This window comes from Bacillus rossius, chromosome 12 (assembly GCF_032445375.1).
Source record: "Bacillus rossius redtenbacheri isolate Brsri chromosome 12, Brsri_v3, whole genome shotgun sequence".
NCBI lineage: Eukaryota > Metazoa > Arthropoda > Insecta > Phasmatodea > Bacillidae > Bacillus > Bacillus rossius.
In genome coordinates, this window is record NC_086339.1 from 13,159,904 (window position 1) to 13,187,709 (window position 27,806).

At 39.5% G+C, this 27,806-nt stretch overlaps 1 protein-coding gene across 3 annotated transcripts in view; it reads left to right on the top strand.

Annotated features, from left to right (window-relative positions):
• LOC134537554 (neurobeachin-like protein 1) overlaps window positions 1-27,806 on the top strand; it is a 611,081-nt gene that overhangs the window by 74,918 nt on the left and 508,357 nt on the right. For all 3 annotated transcript variants that reach the window (XM_063378120.1, XM_063378118.1, XM_063378119.1), the window contains 2 exons: window positions 19,583-19,732; window positions 21,568-21,725. In XM_063378120.1, the coding sequence (XP_063234190.1) occupies window positions 19,583-19,732; window positions 21,568-21,725 (308 nt within the window). The remainder of the gene's footprint in view (window positions 1-19,582; window positions 19,733-21,567; window positions 21,726-27,806) is intronic.

A 27,806-nucleotide genomic window follows, 5' to 3' on the forward strand; every position in this document is an offset into this window, starting at 1 on the left:
CATGTAATGAAGAAACAAAATTAAATAGTATTTTCAAAAAAAAAAAAAAATTTCAGTGAGTGATGTGTATACATCTAACCTCGGTAATGAGCAAATTCGTGTGTTTTTATGCTACACTTACAATACGAAACTCGGACACAACAGTTAACGTAGAATTATTTTAAATAATGTCAAGCATGATAATTATAGGCAAATTGTGTTTTCAACTACATTTCTGAACGTGAATCACACATAGTTTCCGCACCCACCGCTAGAATTTGCTGCCAGAGCAGCTACGTCAACTATCAAATCATTCCATTGACAGACAGAAATTTTAAACTATTTAATGAAATTGCTTCGATGAAAGCAAAAAAGACTTGAAAAAAATACTAAAACTGACATTGCACCTGATTTTTTTACAAAGAAAATTATTAAAATACATATTTCCCTAGTTATAATTAATTAAATAATTAATATCATAATGTTTCCCTTTGGCTTTCTGATGTTCGTTTTGTGACATATATAGATAATAGTACTATCTGTTACACATTTCCGTTCCTTTACTTCCGTCGCATTCACAAAATTTCTCCATCCAAATGCAGTATAGGGAGCGTTCAAGTATTACGTAACGCAATTTTTTGATATTTTTGACCCCCCCTCCCCCCATGTAACGTGTCGTAACGTTTTTCTGTAAACCCCCCCCCCCCTCCCCCCTAGTAAAACGTTACGTAACCCCAAGTGACCATTTTTACCTAAAAGTTACAATTATGTGGCGTAACGTACCGGAATAAGTCACTAAAATACCTTTGTTATTGTTTTAATCGCGTTAATGTTATTTATTAACATTTGAAATGTCTTGTTTTTAAAAGCAAGAGCTTTCTAATGTTTTTTTGTCCTAATAAATTTTTAATACTCAATCATACATTTAGCAATCATACATTTAATTACGTCATTTTCCTGACTTGGTTCTGTCCTTACACACATTTTGGTTTATCCGCCATTGTTCTTCTCATGCATTCTCCTATTTTAGCGTTTTACTAATAAAGCTATTACAATAAAATAACAAATTTTATTTATAATAATTATTTTTACCTTTGGCAATGCAATTTCAAACATAAAACTAACTGAAATAAAATATATTTGTCAAAATATAATCGTATTTAAGAATACGATCGAACGAAAACAAAAAACATTTAAAATAAAATTAGCCATAATTAAAATAAGTAGATTGTAAAAAAAAACAATTCAATTGGAGTTTTACTGCTCCTCTGTCCGTGGGTTTGTCAGCCACTCAGATTCTTTCATTACGGGCATCCGGAGAGCAGACGAAGAGGGTTCCGGAATTGTTAACCCGCTTGCATCAACTTCGTCTTTGTCGAGTCAATCGGCATCCTCAGACGATGTTTCACAGCGATGCACAATGCAGAGAAGCTCATTTGCCCTTCTTTCAGCAAGTCGCTGTGGCCGTACTCGACTTTCACGAAGGTCTTGGGCAGTCTTGCCATGCATGAAACGATTGTGCATTTGCACACTCTTGTGGGATGTAAAATAAATCCCACAGGTGGAACATACTCGATTCTTTAGGTCGGATTGTACTGATGGGCAAAAGAAATCGTAAGGCATCTGCTAAACCCTTCTAGAGGCGGCGACAGATCAACAGACAACCTCACAAGAAGTGGCGAAAACTTGCATGATCCTTTGTCTATCTGACTAGGTACCACGAGCTTGTTTGCGGTTTAAGGATTGGGCAGGTTGGCGGCAGGAAAGTTTCTGGAAAGACAGATTTTAATGCACTCCTCAAGTGGGAACAGCAGGATTCATCCGCGCATTTAATAACTTGCAAGAAATATTGCGATTCACGGACGTGAGCGCTATACCACGCCATATTAGGTTCTGCTGGATCCTGCAAGCTATCTTCAGGGTTTCTATATTCCGCCGAAACATCGTAGTTGTCAATTTTCATACAGTCGGTCGAGTGCTTGGAGCACATAAACGAAAAGGGTTGCCATCTTGGGAGAACAAAATACGAACAATTCAATCGGGAATACCCTGTAAAAAATAAATGAAAAGGGTTGCCAACTTGAGAGATTTTAATTCACTAGTTTTTTTATTAACCCTTCAGACCAATCGTCTTTCGTACCACAACATTACTGTTGTGATGAGAGAAAATCTCACACATAGAAAACAGCGTATTTTGAATATCAATACCTATATAATTTCTAATATGGCGATTGGAGTCTACGTTGACAACCGAAGTATAACGAAGCCATCCGAATAGCGGTATATTTTTTGTTTTAACTACCTTACTGGAGTGACGAGAAAAACTATCACAGCTGTTGATATATATATATATATATATATATATATATATATATATATATATATATATATATATATATATATATATAGAGCTTTACATTTGGAGTTAAAAAAAAACATTATTCACTAGTCCTGTAAAGCAAGCAGAAGCAATTTTGTGAAGGTAAAAAAAAAATTAAGTTATCATGCCATTTGACATTTTGAGAAAAAAAAGTTTTAAAAAATGTGTGAAAGGTTAAAAAAAAAAACAATGTGACATAACGCGTAGGTCAAACCCTCCTCCCTCCCCTGTAACACATCGTAACGTTTTACAAGACCCCCCTCCCCCCAAATTCGTTACGTAATACTTGAATGCTCCCATACCGAGATCTATGATGTTACACATCAAAAACTTAAAATCTGAGAAGAATTACCATGAAACAGTATATAGCTTACAAAAAAATAAATATTTGTTTTCAATACATCTGTGAAAATGTTATTGCTTCATAAAAATGTCTGCTGACATCTTATTCTACAAATGCATATTCAAATGAGGATGCCTAACACTTGGCAGTTTACCTGATATTTCTTTGTTGAAAGGGCCCTACACAATGCGGTTAGCCATCACTGAAGTAAATGATGTTGGAATATATCTAGAGATGAACATACTACAGTAAAATATTAAGGAAAGAATGAGACTTACAAGATTGTAGTTGGCTCTGAACTATGTGGATATTGACTCGGTGCTCATTGGTTGAGTACTGTTGGTGGTTGGAATCAAACCCACGACCACTCACCGCATGAGCGCATCACCTCAGTGACACCTGCCTTTGCGGGACAAGCGGAAAAGTTCAGTGTTTGTACGGAAATTCACGGGGTGTTCTTACCACAGCATACCCTCAATGACAGCATCGAGTCTGAGCAGTCAAGTCAATTTAGGGACCAAAAACTGGATCTATGGGAAAACTTCTAAAATAATTCACGACTTCTCTTAAGTACATTGGACGCCCTTTAATTTGACTTTCGCAGGCTCGGCACATTCTGTAATCCGGCATGGATTGAACTGCTCGAGTTTTTTTTTTGTGGGTTTGTTTGTGTTTGTTGACCTCGAACTCCAGGATGCGCCACTGCGCTGCCCGTATCTTTAGTGCGCCATAGAGTAGTTAAAAATATCATTGTACTGTTGTAACGAGGTGCACGCCTGTTACGTCTCCGCCCGAGTCGTAAGCGAGTCATCAGACGGTAGGTCAGTGAAGGCTCCCGAGACGTCGTGTATTGTTGTAACGGGGCGTCCGCCCGTTACCTCTCCGCCCGAGTCGTAAGCGAGTCATCAGACGGTAGGTCAGTGAAGGCTCCCGAGACGTCGTGTATTGTTGTAACGGGGCGTCCGCCCGTTACCTCTCCGCCCGAGTCGTAAGCGAGTCATCAGACGGTAGGTCAGTGAAGGCTCCCGAGACGTCGTGTATTGTTGTAACGGGGCGTCCGCCCGTTACCTCTCCGCCCGAGTCGTAAGCGAGTCATCAGACGGTAGGTCAGTGAAGGCTCCCGAGACCTCGTGTATTGTTGTAACGGGGCGTCCGCCCGTTACCTCTCGGCCCGAGTCGTAAGCGAGTCATCAGACTGTAGTTCAGTGAAGGCTCCCGAGACCTCGTGTATTGTTGTAACGGGGCGTCCGCCCGTTACGTCTCGGCCCGAGACGTAAGCGAGTCATCAGACTGTAGTTCAGTGAAGGCTCCCGAGACCTCGTGTATTGTTGTAACGGGGCGTCCGCCCGTTACGTCTCGGCCCGAGTCGTAAGTGAGTCATCAGACTGTAGTTCAGTGAAGGCTCCCGAGACCTCGTGTATTGTTGTAACGGGGCGTCCGCCCGTTACGTCTCGGCCCGAGACGTAAGCGAGTCATCAGACTGTAGTTCAGTGAAGGCTCCCGAGACCTCGTGTATTGTTGTAACGGGGCGTCCGCCCGTTACGTCTCGGCCCGAGACGTAAGCGAGTCATCAGACTGTAGTTCAGTGAAGGCTCCCGAGACCTCGTGTATTGTTGTAACGGGGCGTCCGCCCGTTACGTCTCGGCCCGAGACGTAAGCGAGTCATCAGACTGTAGTTCAGTGAAGGCTCCCGAGACCTCGTGTATTGTTGTAACGGGGCGTCCGCCCGTTACGTCTCGGCCCGAGTCGTAAGCGAGTCATCAGATTGTAGTTCAGTGAAGGCTCCCGAGACCTCGTGTATTGTTGTAACGGGGCGTCCGCCCGTTACGTCTCGGCCCGAGTCGTAAGTGAGTCATCAGACTGTAGTTCAGTGAAGGCTCCCGAGACCTCGTGTATTGTTGTAACGGGGTGCACGCCCGTTACGTCTCCTCCAGCGTCGTAAGCAAGTCATCAGACTGTAGTTCAGTGAAGTCTCCCAAGAGCTCGTGTGACGCGACGAAAACGGATCCAGCGTCGAAGAATAAAGTGGTTCCCGCGGCTGTTCTAGAAGGTTTCGGTCTTCGCGACCGTTACACCCAGGGAGCGAGCAAAGTCAGCTGGGACCAGCCCGACGCCACCATGGATTAGGGCTGGAGGATGCTGGTTGGCTTGACCGTTGACATGCGAAGACATATTCGCGTGGCGAGCGAGTGACACGTAACTTCACCGAGGAGGTGGCGAGAAACACGACGACGTGGGACTCGACTTCGATTCCTCCACCCGCGAGTGACTACTCGCAGGGCGAGTCGAGGTAGCCCGCTCCACTCAGCTGATACGACAGCAAGGAAGAGGCTTAAAGGGGTTGCTGGCTGGAGTCCAGCTCGCTGAGCGAGCAAGACGGGCGGTGCTCAGTCTTGGAGGCCGCCCGCCAGCAGAGACTGCGAGAGATAAGGCGAGTATCATCGTCAGCATTAAGCCGCATCATTCGGCGGCGCTTACAGACCTCCCACACTCGCCTTGTATTTTGAAAAGTAATATCCATGTTATCTACAGACTTTTTCGATACAGAACCTAGGAAAGCTTTGCATGATCAATATAAGTTTTGCTTTGAAGAAATGTTTCATATTGTAATCCTGCCTGTCGATTAACTATGGCGAATTTATTTCTAACATTATTTTTTGATAAGTATTTTAAAGTACTGTGCTAAACAGAGTAAAGTGTCTTTGTAAGGGACCAGGAATATTATTTTTCCAAGTTATGTTAAACCAAAATTCTGTTTGCAGCCATTCGAAATATCTGGTCTTGAAATCCCGCCTTACGAAGCCAGCACAGTATTCAACTGATTGATTACCCTTTACTTAGAGTATATTGTTTGGTATAGATTATAATAAACAAATAAATAGGACCTTGTTCACAACACTATTAATTCTGCTTTGTTATTCTCGTTGAAACTATATTGACGTTCTGTAATTCGGCAAAATCGTTAACCCGGCAAGTCCGTGTTCCCGAACCCATCAGATCAAGGAGCTTTCACGTCTAGGAGAGTCGTTATATGTTATTGGTGGGCCTATAACGAACCTAGCTTGGTGAAGGTGGCCTGCGGTTTGGACACACGTGGGTATGACGAATCGTTGAAGGGGTGAAGAGGAATGGAAAGTGAGCGCCCAATAATCACCGCAAAGCGTGAAGAAAACGGGTTGTTAGCCTACATAGAGGAAGATGAGGGGAAAAACAAGGCCGAGAAACACGTGGTTATCAACACAGAGAAAACAGAAACAGTTACCACTCTCCTTTATTCTCGTCCGAAGCAAGCTTACGGTGATTTAAACGGTGCTGCTTTTGATGCTAATCGCTGGCTTCTTTTATCGTTCTCCTAGAACGACTAATGTTGAACTCTTTTTGAGCAGTGCTACATACCAAAAATATAAAAAGACACCAGCGTTCGGAAAAATTGCTCATTCGGAAGAGAAAAAAATCCACTGTGCGTGAACACGTTTCAAAGATTTCACAGATAATTCAAATAAATAACGATGGTTTCCCAGTCCAACCAATCGTTCGAAAACAATATCCCGAAACGTATTCCAATAACGTCGCGCCTGCGACGCTATGGAGATAGGAAATATTTCTAATCGGAAAGTCTTTCACTTCCGCGAATTTTGTCGCGCTGTCGCGGATGTGTCGAGCGTGACATTCTAGGAAATTATTTTACTGGCGTCGCGCTATTTTGATTCCAGCATGATGTGTCCCGGCAGACGTTCTCAGCGGGATACAGAGGAGGGTAGATCCCGGATGTTAACACGAAGATTTAAAGGTTTATAGGAAGGTTCATTAGCGGACTGTAGCCGATTGCTTTTGCGAGTCCAGCCTGATTGCCTGAAGGACAACGAATCCTGTGACGTACGGAAGGGAGGGGGAAGGATGGAAAAGTGGTTCAATATCCTCCCCATTATCCCCCCTCAAATGAAAATTCGCTTACGTCCTTGATTGAACCCGAGAGAATGTTCGGGTTCCTGGCAATTACTTATTGTTAATGACCTGCGAAGTTCGCGTCACAGCATTATACTATAAGTCATGTTTTATACGGTAGTTATAAGCCGAATAAAACTGAAACAATATATTAAATTTAAATAAGAAAAAAACAGACAGCCTATGTCTTTGAAAACCATTAGTATTTAGTTGCAGAATGTTATGATTTAAAACTGATTATCAATAATATTTGATTATTACATTTTATAATTGGGGGGGGGGGGGGGATAAATATTATGTGCCCTGAGTGTTATCTACTTGAAATCGTGGCCTGTGTTCAGGAACCTTCACTTCGGTACTGCAGCCACTCTGTCTCTACCTAGTCACGTGATGAACGACCGTCTGTGCGTGGCGATGGTTGGAGGGGTGCATCTGTGGTATAGTGACGCTCGCCGGTGCTTCTAGCGCGGTATCGCCTTCTAAGCGCAAGGCTGTGTGAACTGGCGCGCAGTCTTCTCATCGTGCATTTGAGCGGCGACCTTAACATTACATGGCCGGGAAACGAAGATAGAGGTATAATGAAAGTCCCTTGCGTGCTTTCAAGAGTCTCTACCGGGAGTTCAGCGACTAAAAAATTATTCCCAAATCACACACGTTTTAGCCATTTTTCACTCCTCTAAAAATAAAATTTCAAAAACGAAATACGGAAGCAGAACTACCCAGCGTATTCTTAAATGTTTTTCGTTAATAGACACCGCTCTGAGAGGTTATTAAATAACATGCCCCCCCCCCCCCCCCACCTCTTCCCCGGAAACTCTGCACACACCGAGTGTTTTCTCATGTCTTTCACGCCGTTATTGTCATTGCTGTTTATTGGTGGGGTTTCTTGTAAATTTCGCGTCATTTCTTACCGGATAATTTACTTAACATTAGTTACTTAACATTATTTACTTAACATTAACATAATTTACTTAACACTATCCGGTGAGAAATGACGCGAAATTTACAAGAAACCCCACCAATAAACAGCAATGACAATAACGGCGTGAAAGACATGAGAACACACTCGGTGTGTGCAGAGTTTCCGGGGTGTGTGTGTGGGGGGGAAACACGCGATTTAAAAACCTCTCAGAGCGGTGTCTATTAACGAAAAACATTTAAGAATACGCTGGGTAGTTCTGCTTCCGTATTTCGTTTTTTGAAATTTTATTTTTAGAGGAGTGATAAATGGCTAAAACGTGTGATTTGAGAATAATGTTTAGTCGCTGAAATCCCGGTAGAGACACTTGAAAGCATGCAAGGGACTTTCATTATACCTCTTATCTTCGTTTCCCGGCCATGTAATGTCACGGTCGCCGCTCAAATGCACGATGAGAAGACTGCGCGCCAGTTCACGCTGGTCACCACAGTGTGGGAGTGGCCCTCGTGTAACAGTAGTGGCTTGGCGGAGAGGACTCACCAGTGTCGGCCTCATGGCTGTGAGGTCGCCGGCTGGCGGGCTGGCGGGCTGGTGGCTGGTGCTGCTGTCGACGGCCGAGCGCGGGCGGCTACTGACCGGCCTCCCCCTGGCCGCCGCGGGGACGTCTTCGCCGGGCGACCCACTTCCCGCCGCTCTCACTCCTCCTTCTGCTCCTCTCCTCCACTCTTCCTCGTTTCCCCGCATTACCTCGCTCTTCTGCCTCGGCCGCTGCACCTTTCCGCGTCTTCCTCGTCATTCACCGCGCCGGCGGTGGCCAACCTGTCTCTTTGTCACGGCCGGATATCCTTTCGGAACAGACCCGAGTTCTGTTCATATGTGGGAGGCATGTGATGAAGTCAAAGAAAATAAGTCTTTTAAAAATAGTGTTTACGAAAAAAATATTATCAATGACCTATATATACTTCAGAGTCTTATACATATAGCCTGCGTGAACTTCAGAGTCTATGTTTGAAATAACAGACCTGGAAGGATAGCTCAATTAATTAAATATATTTTATTTATTAGCTAATAATTACATTATTTCTGACATTACAGAAATCTAAATCAATTACCCCTTCTTAAGTTCAGTTTTCAATGTTCCCACCGGAGCTCATCTCGACAGTGGCTCGCTCAATTGCTTGTCTCACCGCTCATCTCTGCAACAACGCCATGAATGTTGCGATTCCCGCTATCGCTCGCCAAGGGGTTCACGCGCCCTCTTCACTTCATTGCTCCATCCCCTCCCGAGGACACGCGCGCCGGTGACGTCACAACTCGTGGCTTCTTTTATTACATCATTATTTTATTACAAACAATTTTCAAGAATCAATTACTGAAAGCTTATAGGTATGGGGAAAAAATTATAAATACCTATATTTCTTCGCCACCACATATGATCGCTCATTTGTTCTACAGTGGTTTGTGCGTCGTTAATTAATCGATTGCTTATCAAAGTTTATTTGAAACTTAACTTCGTTTACAATTTTATGGTGGATATATATACATACACACATAAGCCGAAAGACGCCATCTTGGTTTCAACAGTTTTTATTCCATACGAATTTTCTGTCGTTATATTTCTAAATCCGGTTTCGTTACAGCATATATATAATTTTATTAAATGCCTGAAGTTAATAGTGATTGGCTGCTACAAATAGTTTATTCTGTGAATGGAACGGAAGTTGAATGAACGGAAATGTTTAACCACGGTGCCGAAGTCGGCAAAATGGCGGACCCACGTGTACCAAATAAACCCGTACATAGTCACTTTCGTAAACATTAGGGGACATACCGAACGTAATGGTGTGCGAAATTAAATTTTATGATAGTGAAACTACCTTGGAATATTTTTTGGTAAGCTAAAATAGTCATAGTAAAAAGTAAAATCAAGTTTTGAAATACGTAAGAAAACTGGAATTAAATGGTTGTCATACATATTCGCCTTGCAACAGTCCAGTTAGCACAGCGGTAGAGCGCGTGCTTGTAAAGCTCAAGGGTAAATTTTTAGACGTGATTCAAACCACGTCACTGGAAGAAAATACACATTTTTAATAAATTAATAATATAATATAATTATATAATAATGTTGAATCAGCTCAATAAAGTTGAAGTTTGTTTGTAGGAATTATTTACAGACTGATTTCAGTCGTTAAACAAAAAAACATTTACATACATATACTTAGTGTTATCATGTGTATTGTAAATTGTTTCCTGTTTATATTTTTTGTAATTTCATAGAAGTATAACTTCTAACGTGCGTGGAAACTTTATAGTATTAACTGTTCAGTGAAATTTTTTAACAAGATGGGCAGTATTTTAATGATATTCCTTGTCGGAAATCAGGTGTAAAGCCGGGGTTTAGGATTTTTTTTTCAAGTCTTTTTCGCTTTTATCGGAGTCGTTTCTGATAGTTTAAAATTTTCTGTGTGTTTCGTGCATCATGTGCTATGAGGGGGATTGGCGCCGTGACTATTCCAGACTAGAACTAGGTAAGTCGGGCCCGCGAGGTGTAGGGCGTCACCCTCCAGTAGTACCCGCCGCCGCGCACAGATGTCGCAGCGGTCCCGGGCGCTGACAGGGGGAGCGCCAGCCAGCGGAGCGTGTCGCACGCGCTGTTCCCCCGCCCGCTACCTGTCGCGTCGCGGGGGAAAGCGAGGTGCCGGGACCACAGCGGCGCGACAAGATATGCACACGTCGCGAATAACTATTCCCCCTTGCCTATGACACTGCCGACGCATCTGCGGGCGCGACAGGCAAGGGCTTGTTTACAAACTTTACCCGTGAAATAATTAAAGTTTTTGCCCGCGCAAAGTGATTTCTCTGAATGAACTTTAAATTCGTATTTCTTTGAAGTATTTAGATTTTAAAAAAAAATCCCCGTAATAAACACTGTGTGGTGCATGTATAACCCGTTTGTTCAAAACAACGCAATTTTTTTTTTTTTGCTGTCGCATCGCGTCCTTCGCGCATTTGTCGGACACGGATCATCTGCCGCTAACCGCATCGCAGTCCTCCTGCCCCCTCCTCTTCTCCTCCCTCACGAATCCCGAGCGAGATTCCGATGTGTACGACGTTTTTAATACGAAGGCCCGTTCTACAGTGGCACGGAAATGGAGACGGATTTCCCGGAAAATTTCACTATCGCGTCTGCTGCTTACCACAGTGGTAACGTAACAAATGGCATCCAATGAAATTGCATTTAAAAGTTACGAAATAATAATTTAATAAAAATATATTATATGTTTAGAGATTATAGCACGGGCAGAATTTACATTTATAATAAAAAAAATAAACCACGAAGTAATAATTGAACACTGGATATTCTTGTACTTGAAACAGTTCGTAACATATTTAGAACATAAACAAGCATGGCTACCACCGCGGCCAAGTAAAGTAACTCAGCTGCTATTGGTCGCACGGAGTAACATAAATGGAAAAGCTCAGCATTGCCGAGCTAATCGTACTGGACCGTCTCCGTCAGCGTGCTATTGTAGAAACTCTTTTCCGTTGAGATCGGTTTCCGTCTCCGTTTCAATGTCACTTTAGAACGCCACGACGTTTCTTTACGATACATTAAGACAATGACAATTATATTATAAAACCTTTATTTAAAATAGTAAGCTGCTTTATTTAAGGGGAAGAGATATGAAGTGAAATACGCCATCTTGGTTTCAACTGTTTTTTAGGCCATAACAGTTTTCTATCGTTTGGATTTTAAAATTTGTCCTTGTTAAAGTTTAGGGTATAATTTCTTTGAACGTCTGAAGTTAATCATTACTGACTGAAACAAATATTTGATCCTGTAAAGTCATTAGAATTTAATTAATACCACTGTAATAGGTTATGTTAGGTTAGTGGTGTGGTCTTTTTATATCTCTTAATGTGGATTTATGCCTTAACGAAGGCAAATCGTCAATACTGAAGTGAATCCTATATAGTTCACAAAATGGAGTTAGGAATTGTCAGTAGACGACATGTTATGACGTAGTTGAAGTTCACTTTTTAACCACACCATCGCTATTATCCCGCCCAGAACATTGCGGAAATTGTTTGTGGTGATGTCAGATGACGGTAAATATGTAAGTATAAATTAGAATCCCCGTTGTTAAAAATAGTCATTTAAAACTGTTTTCACAACGGAAACACTACACTTCAGCCAATGTTTTGGACGTCTAACAAATATGGCACAACAACTAGCTGAAGAAGAAAAACGTCTTCACTCACCAAGCAGACGTGGCCGCTTTAACGAGTGAGCGAACCTCTTCCCGGTTTATTTAGAAAACAGTTGAGAAGTGGGTCGGGCTGGAAAATGTAAGAGACTTGACCCTCGTGTGCGCTTTGAACAGCCCAATTGTCTGCACGGATCGATTCCACGCCGAGAGAGAAAGGCCCGAATCGTCAGGCACGAAGCCAAGATGGCGCTGGCGGTCCCAACCGACGCCGGTGTCGCCGGGAACTGGGACGTGTGGGGGGGAGGGGGGAGGCCACGTGACGGGGCGGGGGGGTCGATTGTGAGCACTTGTTCGTGACCCGGCCGTGGCCTCTCGGCGGGGATATTGCTGCGCCCGTGGTGGAGTTTGTATGGTCTAGACGTTTTTATTGGCTGTAAAGCTTCTTGGCTTGGCTTTCACCGGCCTTTTGGTTGACATTGCAGTTGCCATCGCCAGGGTAGCATCCTACCAAGGAGATTTAAAAAAAAAAAAAAAAATAAAAATAAATAAATAAGCGAAAGCCAGCAAGCAAGAGGATGATAGCGACTGAAATTTCGACCGAAACGTCGACGCGGCTTTATCCCGCAAGCCAAGAAACTTCAGACAGTGACCGCGAAAGCCTTCGATCTTTATTAATTCACTAGCTCTTGTGCTGTTTATTATTTGGCAATTCACAACATATAAATAGTAATTTAAATAAAATAGCAGTTAAAAGTGAAATTTGTAGAAAGAATGTACCTGAGACCAAGATGTTTTTTTCTTTAAAAATATAATTTAGCCTTTAGTTTTATTTGTCATCTGTATTTTGTGATGTTTTTTTAATCCCTGTTTACAACACAAACTTTCTTTAAAGATTCCGTGCCGTTTATGAAAAACTGAATTTTATCAACAATATTGCGATATTCGGACATTTCTATGAAACACCTAGTCAACAGTGTAAAGTGATGTAGCAGTCGAATAGTAATACTTTACTTCTTACTGGTTTTACGCGTATAAAAGATCTGACGGCAGGCCTTATTTATTTATTTATTTATTTATTTATTTATTTTTAACACTTCGCTGTGTTTCGGTTCGATCCTATTCATTTAAACTGTATTGCTCACAAGCGTGTTACACATCGCGGTCATGCCTTATAATTCAGTCCACGATTAGTTAACTGAACCCGCGAGGTATCCTCGTGAGCGCGATTTGACGCTATGTTTTTTCCAACGCAATTTTTGTGGCTAGTAAATTTTAGTTATTTTTAAAGTTGCAATGATATATTTTGACTATTTTAAAGAGTTATGCATTAAATTTCGTGTTCGAGTGACGTATTATAAGTTTATTTGCAACATATATGAGAACCCATGAATTGCCTCGTTACAGAGGTACTGAAAGACACGCTCACATTTTTTGTGTGGTTCCTAAACATTTAGTGGAAAGTATAAACATTTACAATTTTTTGGGAAATTTTAGTACACTTACATGTATGATACATTTACTATGTATTTTAGTATTCCCTAAACAATTTTTGGATATACACAATTGGTTCACGGGAAATTTCACACACAGTTAAGGTTAATAACTTCCGTTGTATGTTTAGGAACGTTGACAAGAATTTTCTCTGAGAGTGCGATTTGAAAGTATACTATCAACCATTTAACACACGAAATAGTAAAGAATCACTATCGTTAATCAAGACAAGCAAGATCATCTGATAAAAGATGTAAACAAACGATTCCTGGTAACATTACACAGATAATCATTTGAATTTTTTAACATTTTCAGCCACACGCAGCACAGTACTGAACCATTTTTTTTCTTTTCATAACGCTTATGATGGTATTAATTACGTGAAGCCGTATTCAACTGTTCAAATTTGACCTCAAACTCCAGAGTTGGCAGCTTAGAAAAAAAAAACTTGCGTGTATGATATACACGTCTTAACTGCGAGTACTAATACAGGACGTGAAGATAAGGCAGAACTGCCAACGGTCATAGCCATTGTTCCGAAAATGCTTCCGTTTACAGATAGAGCCGCTACCGTGTTACGACGAGATACACAGTTTGCCTATTATGTGGAATGCCGTATCGGTAAGATACCACAACCGGCGGTGTTACACTTTGCTGTTGAACCGGAGCCGTGCCAGTTTCTACTCTGTGATTTCTTCTGGATCACTTGTTAACGTGGTCGATTTCGGTCAATTTAGTTGATAAATTCTTGAGAGACCTGTATTTGCAAACCAAGCAAATGTGCTCGAAAGATTATTCAGCCATAAAGCGCTGCATCAGTCATAGCCGCAGCGGCCTACCGCGCGAACAGATTGAACACGTGCGCGCGTTCTCCGATAAGGCACTCCACACAACAGGGCTCTAGCGATGAACGGAGGCATTTCCGCACCTACGGCCATGCTCCTCCTCCAGATCTCCCACCAAGCGTGGGCCACCTACAGTTTTGACGCGTGTCTCGGGTTATTCCGGACACGCAGCATCACGCACACTAGGCGGCCTGAGAGTGCGTGTCAGCAGCTGTAAGAGCGCACACTCGGCCGGCTGGACGCCTAGTGTGCGCGAGCCGTCACCCCGTGCGTCACAACAGGAAGAGCTTGCTGTCCGCGTCTCATAATACTTTCTCCCGGCGACGAGAGTCGTTAATTACCCCCCCGGCTGTGGTCGCCTTGTCTTTTCTTCTCCGCGTCCGCGGAACACACGGCGGTCTTTGTTTGTCTGTGTCTCTGCGTCCTGGCCGCCTCTCAACCCATAGCGTCTTCCTCATGCTGTGTCCTCGTGCGTGCAGTGGGCTAGCCCGTCACCAGTGGGCGTTGCCGGACTTCCTCGTGCTGTGTCCTCGCGTTTTATACAGTCTTTTTTTTTGACGTGATAACGTCTTACAAATCGATGAACGCCGGCTGCACGCACGAAAAATTGTCACGTTCCGCCTGAGCCGAGCGTGCAAGAACCGGCCAACCACCGTGCGAGAAAATCTTCTATAATATCAAATAGGTTAAGGCGGGATTTTTAACTAATTGTTCGTGATTATATTGAAACAAATTATTTAAACTAAATTTGCAATAACTGTAAATAATATTTGAAAATTAAAGAATATGCAATTTTTCATCAATGTTTTCTTATGACGTTATCACGTAAACTTATCGTCCGTAAACCGACTTTACAGACAACAAAAAAATTAACGTGCGATAGGACAGCACGGATTTGTCCTGTCGTACATTGTTTTTTCCTCTCGAATCATGCTAGGCAGTGGATAACATCCGTTTCTATTTTAATTTTGATAGCACATCGTTATTGCCATTCAATTTAAAAGATAAAATTCGTATCTTAAAGCTTGGTTTCACACGTCATATTGATTTTTTTTTTTTTTTTTTTTAATTTTCTTGTCTTTCCTTTCTGTTAAGGGTTATTTCTGCGAATTTAACAGCAACTGTTTATTTTGTCACAAATATATTTCAGCATATATTCAAAAAATGTAATATAATGTGTATAAAATGTCGCATAACTAATAGTAATCACAAACTCTTGAAGTAACATTTTACACCGATTATATTATACTTAGAAAATGTCTGATGAAATTATTTGTGACTGAACAATAAATGCAAGGGAGGGATAGTGTTAAATTAACATAAATCGTCCGTAAATACTAGTAATGACGCAAAAATGAAGAAAAACATCAAGACGTGTGAAACCCAGTCTTCAAAGTCATATAAGGGAATTTTGTCTGTTAGTGAAGTTAATAAATAACCTTAGGAACGGCACCAAAACATTTAGTACAGTATATACGTTATCTAGCGTCATTATTTAAGCCGTGTTATTAGTAAAATCACGAGGACGCAACAAGGATCAGATAACTGGCTCGGCCAGTAAAAGCGAGGAGGAAAGTGTGCTGGTTGTGTAGCCGTGGGGAACATCCCTGCCCAGCCGGGTTGTGTTGACTACGGGTTGTTACAGGAGTGTGTCTGAGGGGAAGCCTATGTACATCAAGTTCTGTCCCTGCCCGAACACGCCCGAATATTCACCTTCGGCCAACCTCGGGTTTATTTATATATATTTATATTTCTCTGTTTATTTTAATGTAGCTATACTAACCTAACTAACCGTCCATAGTGTTTTAAAGTGTTTTAATGTGGATAACCCAACCGACCACTTTTAATATTTGAATTCATTTTTCCGGCGCAAAAATAAAACAAATCCCGAGGTTGGCCGAAGGTGAATGTTCGGGCGTGTTCGGGCAGGGACAGAACTTGATGTACATCTTAGGCTTCTCGTGTCTGAGATGCACCTTAGAACAAGGAGTGAGCTATCGAATTGGGACTTTCACAGTGGAAAATTAAACCATGTTTTGCGCGTCATGTGATGCTATCTGTTTGGTGGGTCCATAACTAGTAGCAAAAAATAAAAAAATCTCGAACGGCAGGTTCAAATTCAAAGTGTTAGGTTTACAATTTTTATTTAAGTACTTGTCTCGACATATTGCTTAGTAGCAGAGATTCAAAACGTGGATAGTAACAAGCCACATAAATATTTCAAAAATAAAGGTGTTAGTTAGTATAGATGTTTTCAACTTTTTTCTTCGGGAGAACCTGCAACAGAATTTGTCGGTCGAGTTCAGACTCAATTTGTGTGTGTAATTCTTCTTTTTACTGCAAAAAAAATGACTAAGTAAAAAGTGTAAAAATTAAATAAGTTAACTTTATCAATTTTTTATAAACGATTTTTTTTAGCTATTGAGACTTAGAATAGAATAATTTCAATTCCTTATCTACTGATTGAAATTACTGACTTTAAGCATTTTTCGAGGTATACTTCTGCCCTTTATTAGGCATATTTAATATCATTTTTGATCCTTTTTAAATTTTTAAATTTTGGCAACATACCGACTATGAACACACACACACACACACACCCACACACACGCACACGCACACACACGCTGCTAGCCGGAAGGCAGAAAATACAATTCTGGACTGGCATTTGCTGTCCTTATTGGTTGGTGGTTGCCATGTTCTATGGTACCTAGCCTAAGCTCTTGACGGGGTTGGTATAGGGTTCAATGCACCACAGCCTTTCAGCTATTTTTTTTTATTTGCACGCAAAGACGTGAGATCGGCCTGGAAAAGAAACGTGATTGACGGGGCTCGCGGAAGAGAAGAAGGGAGCTGGTAAAAGTGTGCCGTGTGTACGACGGCGAGCGCCGGCAGCGGCTCACGAGGCGCGATGACGCGGCGGAACGTTTCTTGTCGGGCTAGAAAGAGGTCGCGTTCGCCCGGCAAATTGGGAACTGGCACAGGCCGTTCTAATGCTGACCTTGAAAGTACAGATTTGGGTTCAAGGACATCCCACAAAAATAAGGTGTAGATAGAACGCAGCTTTTTCTTTCTACCGTAGCGACACTCACCATTCACTGTATTTTTTTTGTTACTTTTACATGGATAGTCCTTTGAAATTGAAATTCGGTTGCCGAAGATATCAATTGTAAAATTGCAAGGCTGACCTTTGTACCATTTGCAAATTGACTCTGCATTGCAGAGACTTGCAAGTGATAATCGTTGGCAACTGGGTTCCCAATGATTTTCCTTGTGAAAAATACAGAATTTTTTTTTAGTGTTGAGAATTTTTGTATGTTTGCGGTCACCCATTAAATCCATCCTGTACTGCGTTATTTTTTTCCCCCAGTGTTTTCATTGTTACCTGCAGACGTGATACGAACAAAACTTTAAGTTCGATTACAATGGGCATTTAACGTACCTACTCTATCTTTCTAATGTACGGTTTCTGCCATTAGCGCTGTCCTTATTTCGTTGCATTCTTTTGCCAGACACACGCTTTAGAGCGCCAAAGTTTTAGACACAACATTATAATGCAATGAAAATGTTCTGATATGTATCTGAAATATTGTATTTGGTAAAGAAAAATTTCTGGAAGAAAATTTCAGAAATACATTTTCTTGCCGTACTTCATCGAAAACCTAATATGATAATATTCCAATCTTACTTCTAAGGAGACGTATTATTATCACATATTATTTTATATCATTTGATACTAAATTTTTTGGCTCTCTCTGAGAACAGCGCCTATTTGAATGAAATGTCTTTTTTTTAGTAAATAGTGTCTGACTGCTAAAAAAAATAGTTTTCCTGTGTAATAATAATGTTTTCTTTCTGTTAATACATAATGGTTTTAGAAAAATAAAAAATAGTGAAATAAATAAAACTTAAAACATATGATGGTAGTTAAGATAAGATAATAATGCAGATGATGTAGATTATAATGCGGGGTATAAACGTGGCAGTAGCAGACGCCGTTTGCTCTGTGTTGCTAACTAAGAGTGAGTCACCGTACGGACCAGGAATGTAGGACGCAGGAACCTGAGAAGAGCAGGTCGTGCAGACCCATTAATGACGCTGTTTTAATTCCGCCGGGTCAGACGAGCGACGCGGACTTTCTAACTCTCCCGCGGTGGCGAGCTCGTGTCCGCCGCGCCGGGGGCCGCGTCCAGACGCCCGGCGTCGGGGAGGGTTCGACGCCCGCAGCTCTCGGGCGATGGCGTCAGCCGGGAGACGAACGACCAACGACGGAACACGAAAGACGAAAGAAGAAAGACTCCGTCCTGACCCCGTTCCCCGTATTTAAAACATCGGGCAGGGTGTGTAGCCCGCGATAAGCCTAAAGTTTTGCCAGCAACACAGTAGCTGCATTGCCCCAGGAAGACTCTCTCACAAAGAAAGTCTGCAGTTGCCAAACTTGTCGTTAAATAAGTCAGAGATTGGCTTGGGAATTATTTTACAAATTTATGGTCTCAAACATTGAACGATAATAGTTTCATATAACTTTCGATGAAAGAAATGTTAAAACACGTGAATTTAAGTATCTTAAGTTAACACATGTACACACTAGCACTTCCTCACTGGAGCCGCGCTTATACTGCGTTGTACTGATTCATCGCGACACAAATTCCTGAGGGTCCTTCGCACTTTCATACTGAATCGTATCTTCAAGCTTCTCGTAATACGTGGGTATGAATCATCCAGGGATACGAATTATCCAGAGATACGGATACCTTCGTGAAGTTCACAAGTATTGAGCAACTAATTTTGAACACGTACTCACAATAACCAGCTTGGAGGATAGTAACAAAACTTTCGAAAATTTGTGGTCAACAGAGAGAAGAAAATAAAATCACTTTTCCCGCCGACATGCATGTTTGCCACGTGTGTAACGGCACACACCGAACACGGAACTGGGAGGTTATAGAACACGATGTAGTTTGCCATGGAAGATCGGCGTTGTCTGTACGAATAACTGAGGTGAATGTCTGTCGGGAAAGTCACGTTACTGTGCTGAACGGTACAACTGGCACCTTGATCTGATGGTTACCACTCCCGTGCAGTGGCGTAGCCAGTATTTGTGTATGGGGGGGTGTTAAGAAGCATGGCCCCCCTGTATTAAAGCGGGGGGTCCGGGGGGTCCTCCCCCGGGAAAATTTGGATTTTAAGGTGTAAAATAGTGCTATTTTAGCAGTTTTCGGTTCTTAAATTTAAATATTGTAATGGTAAAAAATTTATTAATTTTAACATGAAATTTGTTTGAGTGATGAATAAGAAATTAATTAAATATTTGGTGCTAAGGGGTGTGGGGGGGGGGGGGGGGTTGAACCCCTGGCTACGCCCCTGCTCCCGTGCTGGAAGTCAAAGTGTGTTGACCTGCAGGGTCATCGCTGTTCGTGTGTTGGTGTGACCCCGAGGCGGGCTGACGGAGTGACTTCGCTGTTGCAGGTGAGGCCTCTGCACGACTGCCACCAGGCCGCGCTGTCCGCCCAGCTCACCGAGCTCATGAACACCTTCTGGGCCGAGTGCTACGAGGCCTCCAAGGTCGCCGTCCACCGCCGCAGCAAGGAGGTGGCCGACAGCAGGCGGCGCTTCGAGGTGACACCTCTTCACGAGACACGGAACATTCTTGTTCATACCCCGTACATTTGTGTGAAAAAACAATGCATTTGCAATCGAAACAAGCTTTTTTTTTTTTTTTTCAATCTAAAACCTATATTGACTTAAATATCGTGGAAAAATGACCTAAATTTAAACATGATGACAAAAAGAGCAATTATATCACAACTTTTAACAATGAAACACAGGTACCTACTTGACTTTAAAACTGAATTTTTGTAAATCGTTTATTTCATAAATAATTCCATGAAACACTATGGAATAGTTTTATCTCCTAGAATAGGTGCTCATCTCAAGGGGGAAAAAAAAAATCTGAAAAATTGTACTTTAAAGAACTATTGTCACGAAAAACTACGTTAAAATGTTTATAATGTCACCAACGTAAACTAACCAACCATTTACAACAATGTACATGATTTTAAATGTAGTTAACATAACTTTTATCAACTGTTCAGAACAGTGTACTATTGGTAAACTACTTGAAATATGGCAACATTACTTGTCAGTCATCATATTTTTATAAGATCACATATGCTAGAAAAATACAATTTAAATATTTAGAAAAATGCTTTTAAAACAAATATAACAAAAATATTTAAAATCATAAATGTGGCAGATAAGTAACTTGCAGTTGTGCAAAATTTCACCAGTAAGTGCTAAAATTACGAATTAAGGGGTGGAAAAGGGAAATGGGCTTGTTTTTAGCAATCTTATGTAGACAGTGACATTTTAATTATTTCGAAGGTCAGGCGTGTAAAATTTCTTCAAGTTCGGAATAAAACTATACGTTTGTATAAAAAAAATGCAAAGAAACAAACATAAACTCTTCTTTATATGTACGTACATATACATATTTGCATATACAAATAAATCATTTCGATTACTTCTATAAGATTTAGTTTCATTGTGAGTATAAAATAAATGTTTTATGCCTACCTAGTGTAATATAACCAAACCAACGGGCTAGACTCTACATGTAAAGTTATTATTATAACACTTTCTTAAACAATAACAAGTAATTTTCTTTAACTGTAGTGTTACAATTTAATGATGAGTCATAAAGAAACTGTCAAATTATAAAGTTGAAATGCATGAGATTTGACTTCAAGTACTTGCATACATCAATCACACACAATAAATACCACTGTGCTAAATACATTTATCACAAGTATAGGAAAAATTTTATTATTCAATGTAGAGTCCCAAAATTATTTCATATTTTAAAGTTGTGAATCTTAATGTTTATAAAATATATTTCAGAACATTTTTGCTATCACAGAGATTTATTTGACACTCCAATAAGATTAATATGTTCCCCAGTGATCATATATGATAACAATTCCGCAACACCCAGACGACTTCGGCACCAATGCACGCAAGGAATTTTATCTTCAAAAAAGACTTTGAGCAGTTAGCAACATCGCAGGAACTTTTCCAGCCTTAATAAATAATCATAACAAAAAAAAAATTGGAAATAACGTACATTCTAAACGACCAAAACACCCTTATCACACATAAGCGATAACTGCGTAGGATCAGGCCTGCTGCTAGAATGCACTGTGTCCCGGTTTTTTAATGACTTTCCTATATTGTTCTACTGCAATATTTGATTAAATATAAACATCTCTGTTAAGTCTTAAGTCATTGTATGGTTCACACACGACCCGTCAAGATTTCTAAACGGCAATCATAAACCGTTCCACTAGTATACATAGAGGCATATGTTAAGTACACGGCTAATTCTTAATTCAGATTGTAGACCCACCTGTATTCTTGACGCGATGTGAGCGGAGGGAGGCGTGTGTGTGTCGCAGAAGCAGGTGGTGCTGCCTTGCGAGGCACGGCAGGTGGAGGAAGCGGCGCGCTACGGCGCCGTGCTGAGCCAGCGGCGCCAGCACGACCTGCAGGCGCGCCGCCGGTGGCGCCACATCAAGCAGTTCCTCAGCGGGCCGCGCGGAGCGTGGCAGTCAAGGTAAGGCTCATGTCGCATGCTTCACGGGAGGCCTTAAGATTCACTGATCCCCTATCCCATCAGCCCTGAAGTAGCTCTTTCGCTGTTGAATTATTAAAATTTAAAAAAACAAGTTTTCTAAGAATTCATTTGTTTTCAATATTGTAAACTATTTTAAATGTCCCTAACATAACCTTACCAACCTTTCATTTTAGTTACGATTATGCAGAAAATTTGCCCTACTAGGATGGAAGAAAATAAAGAAGAAATTATAACAAGAATTTGAATACTTTATCACAGTTTTTTAAAATTGGATTTATGTATCAGATCTTACAAAAAAAAAACTTTCATTTTAGTTACAATCACATACACATGTGAAAACCTACCCTCATGGACAATATTAAGAAATGAATTTTTGCAAGAATTTGAATATTTCAACAAAGTTTATAGTTATTATTTATGTAATTCATATATCAAACGTTTTAGTAATGATCACCTAGACGTGCAAAAAGCCATCCCTGGAAAAATGAGTGCGAATTTAAGTGAAACACTACACTCCAATAAAACCTTTGCAGGGCCGGTGCAAGGTAAATTGGCGCCCTAGGCGAAAAACATTAATGCCCCCCCCCCCCCCTCGCCGGACACCTCAAAAAAAATTTTCCTTGCCTCAAAATACATCACGTAAGCCTAAGATTTTGTCAAAAATCAAATGTAAGCAGGCTTTTTTTTTTTTTTTACTTATTACAAATCATAAACAGGTCCCCGTGGACTTTTAATAATTACTTATATCAATATAAACATTCCAAACTGTTACAAAAATCCATTTTCATCTAGTTTCAATAATCATTAAAACATGTTGTATCAGCTGTTATGTGTCGTGCTGCGCCGCCCCCAGCTACTTGGCGCCCTAGGCGGTCGCCTGGTTCGTCTATATGGACGGCCCTGAACCTTTGAATAATGAAACAAAATATGCAGTAATTCACATTAACAATAAAACTAGACAACAAAGTACACAATAACATAATATAATGTGTAGGAAATGTGCAGCCGGGACACTGCCGGAGTATGACTGCCACCGTGTTTCCAGTGGGATGTGTCCACGAGTAGTGGTGGGCAGCAGGACCAGTGTGGCAGCATTGTTCTAACGAAAAAAAAAAAAAAAGCAGCACTGTACCGTATTTCACGAACGCTTGCCCGTCTATATATTCCCTCTTTCCCTCTTTGCCATTTAGCACCCCACTCCTGAGCATTGCACACATAATGCTCTGATGAGTCATCACCTTGATATACTCTGTTGGCTGCGAAAAAATTTCACTCAAAAAATAAAAACATTTTTTGCAAGAATTTTATATTTGAAAAAGACCCAGTTAACCTTTTTACAGCAACAAAAAGAAAAAATAAATCTGCAAATGCACATGCAAGGATTATTCAGGCGTGAGACTCGGAGCCAGTGAATATTAGGTTTCTGTTTGCTTCGCTTCTCATTGTCTTTCACCTTACACCCAGTGCACACAGGGACGTAACTAGACTATTTTCCACCCGGGGCAAGAACTCATCTTGGCGCCCTGCCCCCCCCCCCCCCTTTTTTTTTTCCAAGTCAACAATATCATAACCTTTCCAGAAAATACTTCAGATCACCACCACATATTAATTACACTGTTCAAATTATTTTTGATTCAACTCAAGTAGTAAATATGTATACTTATTTCCAGTAGTTTCATTTTTAATTCATCACAAATTGGAGAGAATGCGAAAAATGTCAGATTTTAAAAATTTGCTATGTACGTATCTTTCAATACAAATAATCCTGTTTATCTGCCGTTCAAAATACATTTCTTTTTGTGTGTTCTAACACTAAGATATTCAAGTAAATATATATAGTAAAAATTACTCTGTCATTTTAGCACCCTTCCCCCCACCCAAATGTGGCATCTGGGACACAAGCCCTGTCTGCCCCCCTCTAGTTACGTCCTTGAGTGCACATCCTCATCAGGGTTGTTAGGCATATCCTTAGCATAATACTTGTTCCAGTTTTGAGGGTTGTCTGTCATGCAACATAGTGAAGCCATCAAGGTAAGCAATTAATTATATAGTTATTTGACCTTGTCAACTTTATATTTTCATGCAATATTTTACTTAATTTTTCATAATGCATAAACAAAAGAAATTTCTATTTAAGTTTAAATTTTAGTTGTTTTAGACACTAGGATGGTAATTTAACCTTTTAACTTGTATTAAATAATATTTTGAAAGTTTCTTAAAATTCACATTTATTTTTTACCAGTGCACCATTATTTTGCATGACTGATACCATGGTACGATGCTGATTACCTAACAATCCTGGTTCCTGGCCTGCACGTGAAACTGCTTGGCTGCAGCTTGCTTGGTTCAGGGGCAGAGCAGTGGAGTGGTTCTTTGCTAGGGATTTATGAGTCAATGATTTAAAATAATATATTAGTTTATTTTATGAGTTTTTTTTTTTAAACTAAATTCAATCATAGCAATCATAAGAACACCAAAGTAACTTTAATGGTGAATATACATACATGTCTTGTTAGAATATTATAACTGATATCTTTTATGAACATACTATCATATAAAGTATAGAAATACTGCAAACTGTAGTTTTGTTTTTCTTCTGCATCCTTGAGGACAGATTATTAGCAGGATATACTATAACCCCCTTTCCTGATCCTCTGGAGAATCCAGCCATTTTATGAGAAAGCACCAATTTATATTCAGTTCTCTTACAAGTTATGTCATAGTTTTTGTTTAGTAATTTGCTAACATGGAAAATGCAATGCAGCAATATTAACTTAATTAGTCACTAATGAGATAATGTTTGACAAACGTACATGCTCACCTCTCTATCAGAGCTTAAAGCTGGAGGATCTAGACCAGGTGGGCTTGCTCCTAGGTATGTGGATATGTGTTTTATATCGCATTCCGTATGTAACTAGGTCTTCATTCATCTTGTTCTGGTTAGGAATATGTGCGTTTGACTTGTAGAAGTCCACAGTGATAATGCACTGCATGTTGATACTGTTTATACTATAATCGAGGTCAGCATCTAAAAGATGACGTTTCAAACACATAGTCTCAAGTGTGAAATCTTGGAAAATGGACTAAGGTTGACATCAGTATATCAATATTATCCTAGAGGTTGATGTAAAATGCTTTGCCAGACATATTGAAACTAAAGTCTGACTCTCTTGTAATTATTTTTATGAAATAAAAATTTAACACATTAAATTTATGTACAGTAGACTCCTGGTTATCCGGGTATGGGTTATCTGGTTTACAGATTAACCGTGCTATATTTCAATTTCATAAACCATAAAAACAAAAATATTTTTTACTTATTTCTGTGCGCGCACAATAGCAATGGCACTTGTGTAGCATTAAATACAATGCAATGAATTAGTAACGCAACAAATTAATAATTTGACTAATCAACAAACAATAATTTGCTTTTCCTCAATAGCTTTTTCTTGCTTCCTTCATTGCATAATTTTTTTCTGATGAGGTCCAAGTGTTCAGCAAACGTTTACATTCCTCCATCCTGCATGTCAACAACAGCTCTGGAGAGAAAAGCCAGAAGCTTTCAGGGCTAGTTTACCTTGCACTACTGGGATGCACTAGTGGCAAATCATGGCAGACACACATTTAGTAAACAACAGAATCAGGAATTAACGTTAGCTGGTTAAATAATTTTTTAATAACAGAAAACATTAAGTTTATGCTTTTTAAATTCTTATTTAGAACTGAACTATATCTCCTATATCAATAACATTATTATTTTGTAACTCAGAAATGTTGGTAGTGCCTACATATAAAAAAAAAAATGTTATGCCCAAGCCCTGTTATGTAAACAATGCAGTACATGAATTTTTAAATTTAATTTTAGGATGTTTAGTCTCTAAATTTTATTCAATATTTATTTAAATGTACTTCCAAGGTATTTAGATACATATTTGAACTGTAAATTGATTTTAACGGGAGTAGTATCTTGATTAAAATGATAGTCAGCAATCACACTTAAACCTATTTGGAAAACTAATTATTGTGATTAAAATACTCTCTTATGGAAGAAATGTATGTGACTAGCGCTGTTTTGATTAGCGCGCTCTGTTTTACTGGAACAAATTAGGGTGTACTTTGAGGGACATATGTTACAGTGTTTGTCTAGATAGATGAGATAAAAAATTAAGTTTTTTTTACTTTGCATTAACTATGGTTTTTGGGTTTCCGTGGACCTTTTGCCAGTCATTACCCTAGATGATCTGGAGTCTATTGTATTTAAGTTATTATAATTATTCCCTACAAAATAAATTAAAATGTGGCCTCTCCTGAAGCTACACTTGATGGTAGACATACCAAGAGTCCTTTCATTAAATTAACATCGTGCCTGATTGATTCAAATACGTTACATACAAAGTAATAAGAAGTTATGGTACGATGGACCATATTAGTTTGGTCAGTTTGTGTAGACATGTCAGAGTACTGTTTGTCTCCATTATTTAATTATTTACTGGTTCACGTGTAACATATTTATGGCTACTACAGAATGATGCCGTAGGTTTCTGTTGCACCCAAGTGGTGTCATCGGTTGCCGGTTGGTAGTTCTTAAAAGATAAACGAACCCAGCCTGCAAACACACCTGCTGCTAGGATATACACCCTGTCTCACATACCCACAAGGTTTGAGAGACAGCACACAACACATTGTGCTCATGAAGGACAGTGGATGGATCCCAGTTATTACCAGTTATTTATATTTATTAAATTTATGTACAACAATTGTAATTGGTCCAGATCGCTTTATATTGCATATGCTTAAAACTCTGAAAATGTTTATGAAATCCTTTAAAAAATGTTTTATATTTAAATAAAGATGCAGATATTATAAGTCTGGTGTAACTTAAGTCATACAGATGAGGTAGTTTGCACTTGGAAAAAGAGAAACTATAAAGCAGTTCCTATTGTTAGTCCTTACAAAATTTATTTGCATGTTTAAATGAATTATAGTTTTTATTTAAATATATTAAAAAATTAGTTCTTTTGTAGTTGCAACTATCATGAGTATCCTTGAAAAGAAAGTGTAAAGTGATATATTAATAACAGAAATGCAAAATAGAATTATCTGGAAAATAAATTCTTCAGTTTATTTCTTAGTTTAGGTCAGTATGGGAGATAAATATGTACCTCAAATAATAAAATAATATTTATGATATCTCGGAACTTGTGAAATATTATATTACAAATTTTGTGTAAATCTGTTTGGAAATTATGGGTACAGATAATGGAAATATTTCTTGAAACATTTGAAGTAATTTGGGAAGATGTCATGGTGGATGAATGAATAACATACTGTAAGTGTTTTATTATGTTTGCATTTAAGGGAAAAGTGTAAAATCTTAAATATAAAAAATATATATTTCCTAACAATGCTTCTTAAAGTGTGATTTATCATGAAGAAATTTTAATACACACGGCTATACTGTTAATTTTTTAAACTGAGCAAGATATATTATTTTCTTGTCTGTTGATCTAAAATCTGAATAACATAATCACAAAATGATTACATGAATAGTATACTTGAAAGAAGACCAAGCATGAGCATTACCTAAATTATTGTGTTCGGTGGTGGGTTCTATTCAGCAGATCTTTAGTGTTTTTAAAATGTGCTTCCTTTGCTATTCAATATTTGTAGCAAAAGATAATGTGTTATTAAAGGTAAGTGTTAGATACATAATTTTTTGGCTTATTTTTATTTACAATTGGTTGAAATTAATTTATATGGTTACATAGTATTTACTATTTAAATATATATAGTATTAGTTACTAAATTTTGTGATATTAATCTAACATTTATGATGTTGAAAGTATGTTGTAACTTACTTTACCAAAACCAAATATCTCAAGAAATTTGTAGTCATACCTGGTAAGTTTTGGTTTCCTTTTTTATTTAAAATTCCAGTTTTCAATGCTTTTTATTATCTTTCATACAAAAAAATAGCATTAATTCATCTCCACAAAATAGATGGTTTGTTTAGGATTCAAGAAAAAACTAAATCATTTCTCATCAGTTCAATTGCTATTC